The sequence below is a fragment of the Lipotes vexillifer genome, unplaced genomic scaffold, assembly GCF_000442215.2.
Source record: "Lipotes vexillifer unplaced genomic scaffold, Lipotes_vexillifer_v1.1 scaffold899, whole genome shotgun sequence".
NCBI classification, from domain to species: Eukaryota; Metazoa; Chordata; class Mammalia; order Artiodactyla; family Lipotidae; genus Lipotes; species Lipotes vexillifer.
In genome coordinates, this window is record NW_006784311.1 from 634,122 (window position 1) to 650,368 (window position 16,247).

The window sequence follows — 16,247 nt, forward strand, 5'->3', positions numbered from 1 at the left end:
AGGAGCGGACCAGGCGCAGGAGGAGGGAGGAAGGGGGTGGGACTCTGCGCCAAAGGGACGCATCCGCCCGCCTGGCGGGGGTAACGGTGTCTGTCTGAAGTCACCGCCGCGGGCGCCGCCCCCGCTCCCTCAGCAGCCAGGGTACAGGCTTCCTCTCCGATAAAGAAAAGCGCCTCTCAAACACATGGGAATCAGGGCTGTAAGAATGGGAAAGAGCAAAGGGACAGCAGAGGTGCCGGGCAGGGCAACCCGCCTCGGAGGAGAGAACTAGCACCTCGGCGCGGACGGAGAGGGGGAGCAGGAGGCGGGGGAGAGGCCCGCAGAGGAGGGGGGGAGAGGGCGGGAGACGGAGGAAGGGGACAGAGGGAGGGAAGAGGAGGGAGAGGGAGGAGATGAAAGGAGGAGGGAAAGATCCGAGAACCCAGCGGGCTTTGCACTCACCCGTGTTGTACACGTGCAGTTCGTCCACTATCCCCTCGTTGCCGCCGCCAAACACCACGATGAGCTCCTTGATGGCCACGGCGCGGTGGCCGTGGCGGGGCCGGGGCACTGGACCCGACCAACCCACCACTCGCTTCCAGCGGGGCTGCAGGAGCACTGCTGGCGAGTTGGCGGGTGACACGGCCGAAGCCATAGTTCCGGGAAAGGGCGCGGTGGAAAAAGTCACCAAGCGAGAAGGGAGGCCCCCAATTCCACTCACACACACCCCCTTTCGTCTAAGGCGTCTCTCACAGAGAAGCGGCTCCTCACACAGCGGTGAACGGCTCCATGGAGGCCGCCATCTTAACTATTCTCCTTCTCTTCTACTCTTCCCCTTCTTCTCGCTCACCACGTCTCCTTAAGAGCCTCCTGAAGCTGTCGAGCGCCCAGACCCGAGAAGCTGGAGGCCGCCGAGTCCCGCCGCCCTGACTACTTGCCTGGGAGCTCCCACTTAGAAGCTCGAGCGGGAGGCCCTGGGAGCCGCCATCTTGAGCCGCCTCTCTCTCCTCCCTTCCTCAATCGTAGCCCTCCCCCGCCGGAAATGGCGGAGCCCCGGCCCGGTTCCCACACCCTCCCCAAGTCTCCTGCACTGGCCGGCTTCCGGGGCGGGTGGAAATGAGCCACAAGCGCCGCGGTTGTCCCAGCCCCGCCGGAGCTCAGACCACAATTGTGGGAGCCGCCATCTTGAGACCGTCCCGCTTCCCCGCCCAGCGCTTAGTGCAGAGGCCGCTCCCTAAACAGCCTCGACACTTGTAAAGAATAGAGGCGCGCCGGAGGCCAGTGAAACGAGCTTGAGTTCTCGAGGGCTGCTCGGAGGCTCGCGCCGTACGGCTCGTGAGGTCTCGAGCGTCTCCCTTTAGTCCGCCTCTGCTGCTCAGGCTGCGCCTGCCGCCCTGGGAGTCGCCATCTTGAGATTAGCTCCCCCTTCCCCCCTATTCTCTTCCTCTTGGGTCAGTTCTTCCACTGCAAACCAAACGCAAGGCAGCGTCCGATCCTCGCTTCCCTCCTTATGACTCCTTCCCACAGGAGCCGCTTCAAAGAGGCAGAGTTAGGCCCCGAAGTGGCAACTGTACGGCAGGAGGAGCGGTAACGGCAGGGCGCTCATGCCTCCTCCCTGGGAGCCGCCATCTTGTGTGAAGAAGTAACAACTAAACATGGCGGCGGCGGCGGTCGGGCGAGGGGGCGGAGTCAGGCGACGTCACTGTTTCCCCCCACACCCCGCCCTCGCAGGCTTCTCCTCCCGGCCGAGGCTTCTTAAAAGAACCCCGCGCTGCCTCGCGGCGAGGGGCCGGTGCCGCTGCGCGCTTTGCTTGGGGTCAGGCCGCGCTCGGGTCAGGCACAGGCGTCCCCAGCCCTGGGGCCGCCGAAGCGCGCCTCCACGCCTCCGCCCTGGGAGCCGCCATCTTGCCACTTCCCCTCGCCCGGCCGTCCGCGGGCGTCAGTAGCGACTTTCAGCACAAAACAAAGATGGCGGCTGCGGCATCTGGGGAATGCCCGGATGAGAATGCCTCAGACGCCGTTGGCCCCGCCCCCTTGGGGACTGCCCCCTGGGTCGCTGAAGGGACGCACGCCAGAGGAATCGCTTTAACTAGCAGTGGGGACAGGGCACAGGTTGCTGAGGGTGGCTGACGGAGACATTAGAGTCAGGCCTCGGACCGGGGAGCGGACGTTTTCCTGCTCCGCACGCCCAGCTGCCTCCGGAAAGGTGGCCCGAAGCCCGCCTCCAGGGGAGCCGGAGGCGGGGTGGGAGCGAGCGGTAACGCGGCCTGGCGCGCCACGCCGGGGGCGGAGCCCTCCCAGGCTCCCAGGCCTGCTGTCCCGCCCCCACGCGGGGGCGCCGCCGCGACCAACGGCGCCCCGAGAAAAAGAGCGGGGCCGCCGCGCGCCGAGCCGCTCGCCGCCCCTCCTGCTGTCGGGCGGGCAGCCAGGCTGGCGGCGCCTGAGGCGAGCGGGCGGGCGCGGGAGCGGTCCGCATCGCCCCGCGTCACCTCGCGTCACCCCGCCCCGCCTGCTTCCCAGGGCCCCGCGCCCCGCCCCGCGCGCAGGCGCACGGCCGCCTTTCGGCTCCGCCCTTTTTCGAGATTTGAATTTCCCCCAGCGAAGCGAGAGGCAAAATACCCGGATGGTGATCGCTGGCCTTTTCGCGCCAATCCTGTAAGTTCTCTCACAGCAACCTTGAGAGGTGGGTACTGTCATCACCCCGATGTTCCAAATCTTGCAGGAGGCTGTCTGGTCGCTGCACTGTCATGCTCACTGCCAGACGCAGGGTGTAATGCGCTGCTGTCCGGGCTCTTGGAATGACAACAGATGATTTTTCCTGTTTCTCTCATCTTTATTTGATCTTTACATTCACCAACCTCCAGCCGAAATTTGGCCTTTGCCGCAATTACAAGTGTAGGCAGCAAAGCACAGAGCGTTAGCCTGGTGACTGTGTCACCAAAGGAAATGACAGATCATTTGAGATCATATAAATTTTCTTGTAGATATCCTGAAATTAAAGAAATTACAAGTTATTACAGAATAACTGCTTTGAAATTACTGTAGTTGGGCTTCCCTGGTGGTGCAGTGGTTGGGAATCTGCCTGCCAAGGCCGGGGACATGAGTTCGAGTCCTGGTCCGGGAAGATCCCACATGCCGCAGAGCAGCTAAGCCCGTGCACCACAGCTACTGAGCCTGTGCTCTAGAGCCCGTGAGCCACAACTACTGAGCCTGCATGCCACAACTACTGAAGCCAGCGTGCCTGGAGCCCGTGCTCCGCGGCGGGAGGGGCCACTGCGGTGGGAGGCCCGCGCACCACAGCTGGAGAGAGCCCGCTTGCAGCAATAGGACCCAACGCAGCCAAAAATAAATAACTAAAATAAGTAAATTTATTTTTAAAAAGAAATTACTGTAGTTATTCAACCTGCCCATAGATCCTGTAATTTAACCTATTAGTAAAGAAGCACGTATATTACTATATCATACATTTTCAAAAATACTTTAATAACTGTCTTTCGACATATTAAGTTTCTGTTGTAATTCTGTTTTAGTTTATGCATTTGAAAGCATTTGTTTGAGAAAAGGCCAAAGAGTCCTGTGACACAGCCAAAGGACAAGAGCCCTCATCTGTGTTTCTGTGCCACCAACTGCCCTAGGTGACCTTGTCCGTTCACGTCACCTCTCTGGCCCCAACTCCTTCCCCTGTAAAATAAGGAAGCCAAGCTGCTGGTTCCCAGGCGCCTTAGCCACATTCAGTGATTCTGTCCACAGAGTTCAAGAATCACTATGGTAGTTCCAGGCTCCTTGGGCATCCAAGTGGCCCAGATTGAGCTCTCTTGCTGCTGGTGTCCCATGGTACAGCCCTCAGACTGGCGTCCCCTTACCCGCAGAAAGGGAACAAGGTGGTCAGGGTAGTCACGGGCACAATAAGCAGTTGTCATAAATGATACAGGCCAAAGAAACCACCACTGTGACACGTGACAGTGGCTCCTGCTTCAATGCATACAGACTGCGGAAGCAGGAGAGTTTAAGGAACACGGCTTAACCCCTTAGCCAGGAGATTGTCACGTTTTGCAGGACTTCCCCCAGAGACCCCAGCACCAGACCAGGGCAGAGCCCTCGGACCTTCATGTGCCGGGGGAAGCTGGGAAGAACTTTGGGAGTCATATAACAAGTGTCACAGCACCTCAGGGGTACGGAGGAGCTAGGCCATAAGGTACCCAGCCTGGCCTTCCTGGTGGACTTGGGAAGTTCGTTTGATTACACGTCGCTTTCAGCTTGCGCAAGGGCTCAGTAGCCTCTGCCCAGCAGCCGGAGAGGAGTCACTTTCCACGCCCTTCCTGGGCCTCCTTGTCTATCAAGCTGACAGTGTTGGACTCCGGTCCCCAGCTCTCCCCCATGCTGGCTGGCAGACGAGAGGGTCAGGCTAGCGCTGGCCGCGTGGGGCCCAGGAGGCCTGGCTCTTCACACCAGGGAGTCGGGCCCCAGGTGGCGCCAGGGAAGGACCTGGAGATGCGAGGCCGGGCCTCAGCTGGTGTCCCAGCCAGACTCAGGAGTGGAATGGGGAAGTGCCGGTGCCAGAGCGGAAGCCACAGCCGAGTTGAGGGTGTAAGCAGGCCAGGCACAGGAGGGACCCGCAGGACTACATGAGCATGGCACTTTGGCGTCTGGCCAAGAGGTTGGGGCGTGATCGTGCGTGAGTGGAGAGCCGGCCACTGAAGGGTGCTAAGCAGGGGCGGCCCTTGAGGGAGATGCTGGGGGCTGCTGTGTGCAGACCACGTTAGCGGTGGCCAGCCTGGAAGTGGGAAGCCCGGGGCAGGGGCAGCCCCCCAGCCTAGAGGCTCCTTAACCGGAAGCCGCAGCGGGGAGGCGTGAGACAGCGCTGCGTGCTGAGGTGGCGGTCAGGACAAGGCCTGCAGTTCCCTCGTGGAAATGCCGGTCCCCTTAGCAACAGGCCCCCAAGGCAGGATGGGGGCCAGAAGGGTCACCAAGACACCCAGCGGGCCCCGTCCCGGGTCTTCCACGTGGGCCCCACGGCCAGTCTGAGAAGTGAAATGGCAAAGAGGATGAGGAAAAAGAGCAGGGGTGCTGGTTTGGGGCTTGAACCGAAACTGAGCAGGTCTTCGCTGAGCAGTGGAGGGCGAGCACAGAATCAGACCCTGCCCGGCCCTTTCAGGGCCTGAACTGCAGGAGGGCAGGTGGACATTGGGCCTCAGAAATAAACTGTGGTCTACATATCTAAGGACTCATTTAGTTCACACCACGACTCTGCAGGGAGGTACTGGTAGCATCCCCATTCTGCAGGTATGCAAACTGAGGCCCGGAAGGGTTAAGGCCCAAGATCACACGGTTCGTAGCTGGGGGCGCTGGGCTTTGAACATGGACAGACCCTCTCGTCCCCATGCTTGCCTGCCTGATTGCTGTCTTCGCTCTGAGTCACTTTCAGGGCATTGAACCTCTTCTCTTGTTGATATTAATACATCTCTTGGCTACCAGGCCAGCTTACACTGCAGCAGGCCCCAGAGCAGTTGACCGTCCATGAAAAGTCCACATTGTTTTGAAATTATCGGACTGCTTCTGTGACTGCAGGAAGTGGAAGGTTTTCTTGTGAGCCAAGGACAGAAGGTGATTTTGAAAGGCGGGGCACTTCAGGGGCAGGCAGGAGGGTGAACCAATGGGGGATGGCTCCCTGTGCCACCTGGATTCACACCTAAAAGCAGAAGGGAGTCCTCCCCCCGCCCTCCTCCTACCCACCCCCGCCATCCTTGCCTTAGATCCCAGAACTCGGACCACAGCTAATGGTTTCTCATTTAACTGGGTATTTGGTTCAAAGGGCTTTGGGACTGGCTTGGAAACTTCCACATTTGTAATGCCACTGAGGTGGAAAAGCCCATTCTGAGTTTTAACAGCAGACCTAGGAAAGATTTAAGTCTCTAAATGCAGTGGCTCGAAGGGAACTAGGGCAAGGGGCGGGATTTTTATAGCACACAGATGAAAGAACAACAGCATAGGTATCAGGAGAGAGGGGCACAAAACCTCTAGGTGAAAGAGGGTTCTAGAGCCTTCTAGAGGCCATGCATAAGAAGGTGAATGGACTGTGGGTATTCCTGCACTTTTATTTCTGTGGGTTTTTTTTTTTTTTTTTGATGAAAACTGTTGGTGGATCCTGAGGCTGAGAATCGGGAAGATGGAGGCTCTTTTTCGGATGGTTTTATTTCTACCCACACTCTTTAACTACACTGTTTTTGTAACCACAAAGGAAGAAGGCAGAACGATCCTCCACTGGTGCCAACCAATCGGCAGAACCCTCGCCTTCCTCTGGGCCACCACCTCCACGCGGGGCAAGGCCGCAGCATCTGCGTCGGAAATCACGGGGAATTCTTCCTGCTGGCTCAGCTGGGAGGCCGAGGAGTGTTTTGCAAAAAAAAAAAAACAAAAAAAAAAAAACTGTTTATCTGAATTCTGAAATAACAGTGGAGACGTCTGCTCTCTTAAGCTCTCCGACCCCGGTCACACATAGGGTTCCAGATGAAGCCCGAGTCGTGGCAGGCCCTCTTGCACGTGGCCCTGGTCAGCTGCCTCTGCGCGGCCACCGTCCACGCCGGTGTTTTCGCAGGTGTCTCTGTCCCAGTGGGCCATGAGCAGTACGCCGAAGCGCCGGTCGCCAGCCTCCCTGCCTTCCTGGCCATGCCCTTCAACTCGCTCGTTAACGTGGCCTACGTGCTCCTGGGGATGTACTGGCTGCAGAGCAAAGCCAGCGCCCCGGGAGGCCCCACAGAAGCACGGAAGGCTTGCTACATGAAGGACGTCTTTGCGGGCATGGCCCTGGTCTACGGCCCGGTTCAGTGGCTGCGCATCACGATGCAGACGTGCCCCACCGCCGTGCTGGACCAGTGGCTCACCTTGCCCATCTTTGCATGGCCGGTGGCCTGGTGCCTCTTCCTGGACAGGGGCTGGAAGCCCTGGCTGTTCCTGGCTGTCGAGGGCCTCTCCCTGTGCAGTTACAGCCTGGTCCTGCTGCACCCCTGTGGGTTTGAGGTGGCGCTGGGCGTACACATCACAGCAGCTGTGGGGCAGGCCCTGCGCACTCAGGGCCGCCACGGCAGCGCTTCAACGGGGAAGTTCTTGGCTCTGGGCGTGCTCTGCTGCCTGGGGTTTGTGCTCCTCAAGCTGTGTGACCACGAGCTCTCGCAGTGGCGTCTCTTCCAGCGGCTCACGGGCCACTTCTGGTCCAAAGTCTGCGATGTGCTCCAGTTCCACTTTGCCTTCTTGTTCATGACCAACGTAAACACCTGCCGAAGATGCCCTCCTGCGGAGAAGATGCGTTAAAGTGTGGAAGGAAGGTGCTTCCGGCCGCTGACCCACCCTAACATCAAAATGTGCCCTCCGCTGGCATCCTGTCATCAGTGTTCAGAGTCCTGGGTGCAACAAGATAGGATGATGACAGAAGACTGCCCCCTCCTTCAAACTTATGGGCTTCAATACTCTGAGTATGAATATTCAACATTATGAAATGTTATGCTGCCTGCAACTTACTTTCAAAGGGTTAAGGCAAATATCTAAGGGCCTGGATGTGGGGTTCCATTTTACTATTCTTGTAATTTTTCTGTAGTTTGAAATTTTTCAAAATAAAATGTTGGGGGGAAATGACCCCAAGAAATCCATCAGACTCACGGTTGGACAAAGAATGGTTGTCTGCTTTGGGATGCGGGCTACAAGCATGGGCTGGCGACAGTGGGGCAGGGTAGCCTCTGGCTGGCGTGCCAGGCCAGGTGCTGGGGTTACAAATGAGCGTCTCCAGAGGTACCTGGCCTCAGGGAGACTGAGTCATAGTAAACACACGCGCCTAGCAGACTGCTGGGGAAATCCGAAGTCCAGAGCACTAACTCACTGTGACATCTGCGACTGCCAAGCTGACAGCAGGTCACATGGAAGTCACATCACCTCAGATCCTCTGTGGAGCAACACCCACAAATGTCAAAAGTTGAATCCCCAACAGAATGTTGCTTGCCGGGTCTTCTCTCAGAGCCAGGGTATAGCTTAGATGTCCTCAGCAGCTAGGGTTACTGAAGTGTCAAGTGTCTGTCACCCACGGAGAAACCCAGGTCCTTAGGAACCATGATCCCCTGATGGCATCCCAGCGTAGGGCCATGGAGTTGGCATCTTTCAACCCCAAAGCGTGCTTCTCATGCAGACGATGATGTTTGAACAAGAGAGCTCCCCCCTGGGTGGGGGTACACTGAGGCCCAAGAGATGCTGAGGATTCTGCCTTTGGGTTGCCCGCTTGTTAACGTGTTCCTTAGACACCTGTTTCATTCCCCGTCACGGGAAAGGCGCGTCTGGTCTTTGAAGACAAAGGCAAGGGCAGAAGGGAGAGGATGTCCTGTCCCTGCCGAATGGCGTCTCAGGACGGGCAGCCCACAGGCATCTGTTCAGTGTCCCCTGAGGCCCCTCTCCCTGGAGCCTCGAGGGTTGGCATGTGGATCGTTGCCATGACTACCAAGGTGCTTTTGAAACCGGGTACCTGGGCAGGATGTTCTGTTCTGGGCACATCTCCAGTGGGTGGCGGGTCTCAACCAGGCTGTTACCTGAAGAATCCTGTCAGTGATCATTGCCTCTGCCCCTCCCCTGAGGACTGGGGCCCGCGGCGGGGCCCGCCGGCTTTGAAGAGCACGGCCAGCATTTGCTTCGGCAAGCAGCTTTGCTCCACTGCAGTTGTCTCGAAGGCTTCGTGTGTCCTAGAAGAGGAAGAAGCCTATGGGCATCTCCTCGAGGAGGCCAGAGGGAGGGAGGGGAAAGACATGATTTCTCGGGTGGCTCAGTTAGAGACGGAGGTGGCAGTGTGGAGGAATGGGGGAGGACCAGGCTCTGATGTGGGGTGGGCTCTGATTCCCCCCCTGCTTGGCTACCTCTCTCTTAGTTGCTGTTTCCTTCCTTGACAGAGTGGATCCCCTGAGAATTGGGGCTTTGCATAGCCTCGTTCATTCCATACCTTTGAGCCGCAAGCACCCATAACTTATTTTGTTGTTTTTATTTTATTTTATTTTATTTTTACCAATACCTATTTAATAAATAACCCTGGGAACCTTCTGGGTTTCATTCCACTCGTGTGTCAGGCTGGGTCCCCACAGGAAACAGGTGTCACGCTGAGATCAGGGTGATTCAGGACTGTTTCATGAAGAACTACGAACACCACTGTGCCAGGGGGAGGGAGGGAAGGTGGGGAACCGCAGGGGGTCTTTTCCACTCTGGGGCCTGGGGAGACCCTGGGCGGGGTGGACTCCACACAAAGGAGAGACTCGTGTGGAAGGGACACCTCGGATGGGGCAGAAACCTCCGGAAGCCCAAGGTGGTCAGATGAAATGCAGGACATCAAATAATGTTTTAGTACCAGTGCGTCCCCAGTGTCTCATGAGATGTGCTTATACTAAAAAAATGTTCATTGTTTATCTGAAATTCAGGTTTCACTGTGTGTTCTGTCGTTTTTTGCTGATTTTTGCTGATTTGCTAAATCAGACGACCCTATATTGAACCCATCCAACCAAAGCCAGAGGCCTGGAACCTTCTCTCTCTGCCCCCTGTTTTTGATCAGCATTTCTCAAAGTGTGGCCAGCCTTAGCCACGCAGCTTCCTGTGTCCCCTGCAGCCCTGGTGAGTCCTGGCTGCCGGGGCCGGGGCCTCAGCCAGCCTCAGCCCTGCCCCAGGCCGCGAGGGTGCCCGCGATGTCCGAGATGCCGGAGGACGGAGGCTGGCGGCCGGGCCCCCTCTGGGCTCTGCTCTTTCCTCTGCAACTTGCCCCCCAGAAAGCAGAGAAGCCAATGGTTACCAGACGGGCCCTCCCCCTGCGTCTGGCCTAACGGCTTAGAGGCTCCGAAGCTGGGAGGGATCTCAGAAACCATCTGCGCAGCGCCCTCATTTCACAGAAACTGAAACTATACACGTGCAACTTTGCTGAAGCTTTCAACACTGAGCATCCGAAAGAAAGGCCGGCGGCCTCCAGGCCCTTCTGCTGTGATGCCCCACCTCTCCCGGGAAGCAGTGACAGGGGCGGCACCACCTGGCCTCTTCCTCACTTCCCCACACGTGGCCTGGGGATCTGCTCCCGGTGAAAGTGGTGGCATTGGTTTTGCTCTGATCGTGCAGGTATACAGGCTCACGGTGGGGACGACGAGCCACCTGAGAGCGCCATCAGGGTTGCGGTGGCCCCAGCATGGGGCACAACCCCCTGCACCTGTCTTTCCCACTCACGGTGCTGGGCCCAGATGCCGCCCCCGGCCCCGCGCTGCTGCAGTGGCGTCTATGCCGGCCGCCCTCACCCCAACCTCCTGTGCCTGCCCCTTCGCCCTGGAGCTCGCCTTCCTCTGGGTCAGGATCAGGGGCACCCGGGTTGCCTTTCCCACTGACATTATGGTTCAGTTTCTAACGGCGATGAGAGAGGCTGGGCAAGGCGTCAGGGGGCTTCTCCATTTTGTGCCAATCTGACTGGGGGCAAAGCAAGACCTCGTTGTGAATTTAACTCGTGCCCCTCCACACGCACGCACGCACGCACAGTTGTGCACAACGGTTGGAAGTTCGGATTTATGCTTCTGTAGGTTGTTGGTTTATATCCTCCCCTCATTATTGGACTTTTTCTTCCAAAAGTTTGCAGGAGCTTGTTTTACACTATAAACATTAACCATTCATCTGTCATACAGATGATACGTACGTTTTGTTAATCTCATTTGTCTTTTGCCTTTGTGGGCATCTTAAAGGAACGTGGCTGAAGGTTTCCCCAGTCATGGATGTCTAAATGTCTGTCTTTTTCTTTGTAGCTTTTGGGTTTCTTGTCTATACATCAGGTAGTTTTGTCAAATCTTAACATCCCCTATAGCTGTTTCAAGTAGTTTTCATTATAAAAAGTTAATTATAAAATTATTGAGACTAATACTCATAAAATAGTTGAAAGTTACATTCAGAAACAAAACAGTGCAGCTGTCATCACCGTTAACAGGACAGTTCACCAAACTGTTCTTGACTGGAGCCCTTCACAATCATGTTCCCTGGCGGAGAGGAAATGCCCAAACCCCGTGGAGCATGTGTCATCGCAGCCTGGGGGACAAAGGAGATTTTGTGTCTCGGCACTTAAAATCGGGCACGTCCCACAGGTAAACATTTCCCTCTCACCTCCGAAAGCCTCCATGAGTAGAAATCTTTGGGTAAACATAAACTAGGCAATTTCTGTTCCCGAGCGAGCCCCCAAATAGCTATGAAATTCGAGAGCGCCTCTTCCCCTTCTAAGTGGGTCTTGGTTTCCCGGTGTTTTCAGCTGCCAGGTGCCCCTGGAGCCCTGGCTGCCTCTCTGCTAAGCGCTGAATTCTGGGGCCTGGCGCCCGCAGCCCAGTAAAGCTCCCCAAGCCTGCTTGCTGTTTGCAGCCCGCGCCCTGCTAGCGCAGCAGGCCCTTCTAACCGTTTTCATGTGTTTCTAGTCTTTTCTTCCGTTTCCTGCCTTTCACTTGGATCTTCAGAACCGCTGACTTGTGGTTTTACTTCTGCCTCTCCTTTCTCATACAGCCTAACAGATCACACAGGGGCCTGACCCTACTCTCCCGCCCCAGAGGCAACCACCGTCTGGAGTTGGGTGGAGTCCACTCCCCAACACGTTCCGAGACCCTTCCTACGGGGGAGCGGGGGGAGATGACCAGCAGTGTGCACTGCCGTCTCGCACGTGCTGTAACCTTCCCTAGGTGCACCACGTGGCCCTGATCCGTCTCCCAGCGGCTTCGGGACTGGATCTGTGGGTGTTTTTCCCCAGGTCTCCTGGCTGCCCATCAGGGTACTTCCTCCTTTGGTGCAGCTGTCTGGGCCTCTCTGCCTACGTGTGAGCACGTCGCTAGGGGATCTGCCTGTGCACAGCACATCTGCACTTCAGCTGAACTAGAAATTGCCAAACCCCTCGCCACGGTGGTTGCTGAAATGACTGCCCATCAGAGTTCCCGTTGCTCCGTGGCCTCACCAGCACATAGTACTGGGAGAGGAGTTACTGTCTGCTGCTCTGATGGCAGTGAACTAGAATTTCATTTCCTTATGGTTTGCCTTTCCCAGCTTAAAATTGAGGTTGCCTGGAAAAATCAAACATAGGATCCAGCAATTCCACTTCTGGGTATCTCCCCAACAGAAGAGAAAGCAGAAAAACAGAAATATAGATCAATGGAACAGGATAGAAAGCCCAGAGGTAAACCCACGCACCTATGCTCAACGAATCTATGACAGAGGAGGCAAGGGTACACAATGGAGAAAAGGCAGTCTCTTCAATAAGTGGTGCTGGGAAAACTGGACAGCTACATGTAAAAGAATGAAATTAGAACACTCTGTAACACCATACACAAAAATAAACTCAAAGTGGATTAAAGACCTAAATGTAAGACCGGACACTATAAAACTCTTAGAGGAAAACATAGCAAAAATGCTCTTTGACATAAGTCACAGCAAGATCTTTTTTGATCCACCTCCTAGAGTAATGGAAATAAAAACAAAAATAAACAAATGGGACCTAATGAAATTTAAAAGCTTTTGCAAAGCAAAGGAAACTACAGACAAGATGAAAAGACAACCCTCAGAATGGGAAAAAATATTTGCAAACGAATCAACAGACAAAGGATTAATTTCCCAAATATATAAACAGCTCATGCAGCTCCATATTAAAAAAACAAACAACCGAATCCAAAAATGGGCAGAAGACGTAAATAGACATTTCTCCAAAGAAGACATACAGATGGCCAAGAGGCACATGAAAAGCTGCTCAAGATCACTAATCATTAGAGAAATGCAAATCAAAACTACCATGAGGTATTACCTCACACCAGTTAGAATGGGCATCATCAGAAAATCTACAAACAACCAATGCTGGAGAGGGTGTGGAGAAAAGGGAACCCTCTTGCACTGTTGGTGGGAATGTAAATTGATACAGCCACTATGGAGAACAGTATGGAGTTTCCTCAAAAAACTAGAAATAGAATTACCATATGACCCAGCAATCCCACTACTGGGCATATATCCGGAGAAAACCATAATTCAAAAAGAGTCATGCACCCCAATGTTCACTGCAGCACTATTTACAATAGCCCGGAGATGGAAACAACCTAAATGCCCATCGACAGACAAATGGATCAAGAAGATGTGGTACATATATACAATGGAATATTACTGAGCCATAGAAAGGAACGAAATTGGGTCATTTGTAGAGACGTGGATGGATCTAGAGACTGTCATACAGAGTGAAGGAAGTCAGAAAGAGAGAAACAAATATCGTGTATTAATGCACATATGTGGAACCTAGATAAATGGTACAGATGAACCGGTTTGCAGGGCAGAAATAGAGACACAGATGTAGAGCACAACCATATGGGCACCAAGGTGAGAAAATGGTGGGGGCGGGGGGTGGTGGTGTGATGAATCGGGAGATTGGGATTGACAAATGTACACTAGTATGTGTACATACTAGTAGCTCATAAGAACCTGCTGTATAAAAAAATCCATAAAATAAAATTCAAAAATTCAAAAAAAAAAGAAAAAGGAAGGGAAAGCAGGGTCTTGAAGAGATGCTTGTACACCTGTGTTCACAGCAGCATTATTCACAATAACTAAAACATGAAAGCAACCCAAGTGTCCATCAATGGATGAATGGACAAACAAGATGTGGTCCATCCAATCAGTGGAACGTTATTCAGCCTTAAAAAGGAAGGTCGTTCTGACACCTGCTACAACATGGCTGGACCTACAAGGCATCATGGTCAGGGAAATCAGCCAGACACAAAGGACGGATACTGTATGACTCCACCTGTATGGGCTGCTTAGAGCTGTCAGATTCCTAGAGACAGAAAGTAGGATGGGGGGGCACGGGCTGGGGGGGACGGGCTGGGGGAGGGGGAGGGGGGGTTAGTGTCTAATGGGGACAGAGTTTCCCTTGGGGAAGATGAACAGTTCTAGAGATGGATGGTGGGGATGGCTGCACACCAACCTGAACGTACTTAATGCCGCCCAGCTGGGCGCTGAAAAATGGTTAACGTGGTAAACTTGATGTTATCTGTATTTAACTACACTTTAAAAATCGACATTGATCTCTGTAGTTCACTAGCTGAGACACCTTGAATACGTTTTGTCAGCCCTCTGTGCCTCAGTTTCCCCTCTCATACGGCATGGCTGGTTGTGAGTACTGGTCGAGGTGACCCATAAAAGCAGCTCAGGACAAAGTGTCTGCTCAGAACCAGCTGTGGGTCCTGGCCGCTCTCCCCAGCCCGGAGCTGCATCTCTTGGGCTGCACTGTAGATGAGGAAACACGAATCATACTGGGAGTAGCTAATGGTTACTGAGGGCTTACTGTCGAGGAAAGTAAGTTTAGAGAAGTTGAATAACCTTCAAGTTTGTGGAGGTAGGAAGTGGCCAACGTGGGGTTGGCCCTGGGGCTTCAGAATTCCCTCCCTGCTCTCGGCTGCTACGTTGTTATTTGTAATTAGAGTCCTTGCCACCATGGCTTGGGAGCCAAATTTCATTTTGAAAATACGTTTAAAAATTGAGGGACTTCCCTGGTGGTCCAGTGGCTAAGACTCTGCGCTCCCAATGCAGGGGGCCCGGGTTCGATCCCTGGTCGGGGAACTAGATCCCACATGCACGCTGCAACTAAACGATCTCGCATGCCGCAGCTAAGACTCGGTGCAGGCTAAATAAGTAAATAAATAAATAATTGAGATAGGAATCACATGCCATACAATTCACGTTTCTAAAGTGTACGTTCGGGCTTCCCTGGTGGCGCAGTGGTTGGGAGTCCGCCTGCCAATGCAGGGGACACGGGTCCGTGCCCCGGTCCGGGAAGATCCCACATGCCGCGGAGCGGCTGGGCCCGTGAGCCATGGCTGCTGAGCCTGCACGTCCGGAGCCTGTGCTCCGCAGCGGGAGAAGCCACAACAGTGAGAGGCCCGCGTACCACAAAAAATAAATAAATAAATAAAAACAATAAAGTGTACGTTCCAGTGTTTTTTAGTATATTCTGTGCAACCATCACCATGAATTCCAGAACACTGTTATCACCCCAGAAGAAACCCCAGGCCTGTTAGCAGTCTTCCCATACTGCCACCCAGTCCCTGGCAGCCACTCATCTACTTTCTGCCGCTCTGGATGTGCCTCTTCTGGGCCTTTCGTATAAATAGACTGAATACACCATGTGGCCTTTTGTGTCTGGCTGCTTTCACCCAGCATCATGTTTCCGAGGTTCATCCATGTTGCAGCATCTATCAGTACTGCGTTCCCTTTGACGGCTGTGTAGTCCTCCACGGTGTGGTAAGACCACCTTTTGCTTATCCAGTCATCAGTTGGACATTCGGGTTGTTTCTACCTTTGGCTCTTATGAGTAATGCTGCTCTGCACATTTGTGCCTAAGTTTCCGTGCGGACAGGGTGTTTTCCTTTCTCTTGGGTCAGTAGCTGGGAGTGGCCATGCTGGGAGGGGGGCTGATTCCATGCAGAATTGTTCAAGGAGCGGCCGCACGGTTCCCACCGCAGCACACAAAGCTTGTTACTGATTTTGATTATAAGCATCCTCGTGGGCATGACGTGGGATCTCATTATGCTTTGAAAATATATTCTTAATTTTCAAAACCCTCTCATCGGCACTGCACTGGCACACGCACCTGGCTGTGTCACGGGGCCACTCAGCTTCCCCAGAGAGCGCCCCACCCTTGCTGGGCAGCCATTCGGAAACGTTTTCCATTTGAAACTATTTGTCCTTGCCATTCAGATGGGCTTTCTTTCCAGACTGTTCTTTATATTGTACAACCCAAACAGGTGGTGGAGCTGAGCCTGTGACACCCACAACGAGCTGAGCCAGCCCCACTAGCGGGGCTTCTGGGGTGGCTGACACAACAAACAACAGATGTCACCTCTGAGAGGACTTCAGATCGGGGAACTGTCAGAGATTACAGAGATTGTCACGCTGCATCAAAACCACAACCTCCAGGCATATGCTGTTTACTAGACACTCACCTAAAGCATATGTCTGCGGAAAGATCACACGTGAAAGGAGAAAAAAGATATACTCGGCACCTCCTAACCAAGAGGGAGCTGGCGTGGTTATATTAATATCAGACAAAACAAGAACATTTTAGGAATAATGTTAAAATAGGTTTAAAATATATAAAGCAAAAACTGACAGAACTCCAGGGAGAAATAGACAAATCTAGCACCGTAGAGGGAGGTTTCCATGGGCTTTCCTAGAAGGTATTTAGGTCAAGCAGACAACAGTTCCGTGAAGATTCAGAA

The 16,247-nt window shown here is 54.1% G+C and overlaps 2 protein-coding genes and 1 non-coding gene across 3 annotated transcripts in view; 2 read left to right on the forward strand and 1 right to left on the reverse strand.

Moving 5' to 3' along the window:
* HCFC1 (host cell factor C1) overlaps positions 1-1,166 on the reverse strand; it is a 22,334-nt gene extending 21,168 nt beyond the window's left edge. Inside the window, exon 1 of the mRNA XM_007456670.1 lies at positions 442-1,166. Coding sequence (XP_007456732.1) covers positions 442-634 — 193 coding nt within the window. The 5' untranslated portion in view covers positions 635-1,166. The remainder of the gene's footprint in view (positions 1-441) is intronic.
* A 5,320-nt stretch (positions 1,167-6,486) lies between these two features.
* Positions 6,487-7,287, forward strand: TMEM187 (transmembrane protein 187). Its single transcript, XM_007456671.1, has one exon. It carries the CDS (start codon positions 6,487-6,489, stop codon positions 7,285-7,287), a length of 801 nt encoding a protein of 266 aa, XP_007456733.1.
* A 7,229-nt stretch (positions 7,288-14,516) lies between these two features.
* Positions 14,517-14,589, forward strand: TRNAG-CCC (transfer RNA glycine (anticodon CCC)). The gene has a single exon. It is a non-coding gene; the product is annotated as a tRNA-Gly (tRNA).
* The last annotated feature ends 1,658 nt before the right edge of the window (positions 14,590-16,247 follow it).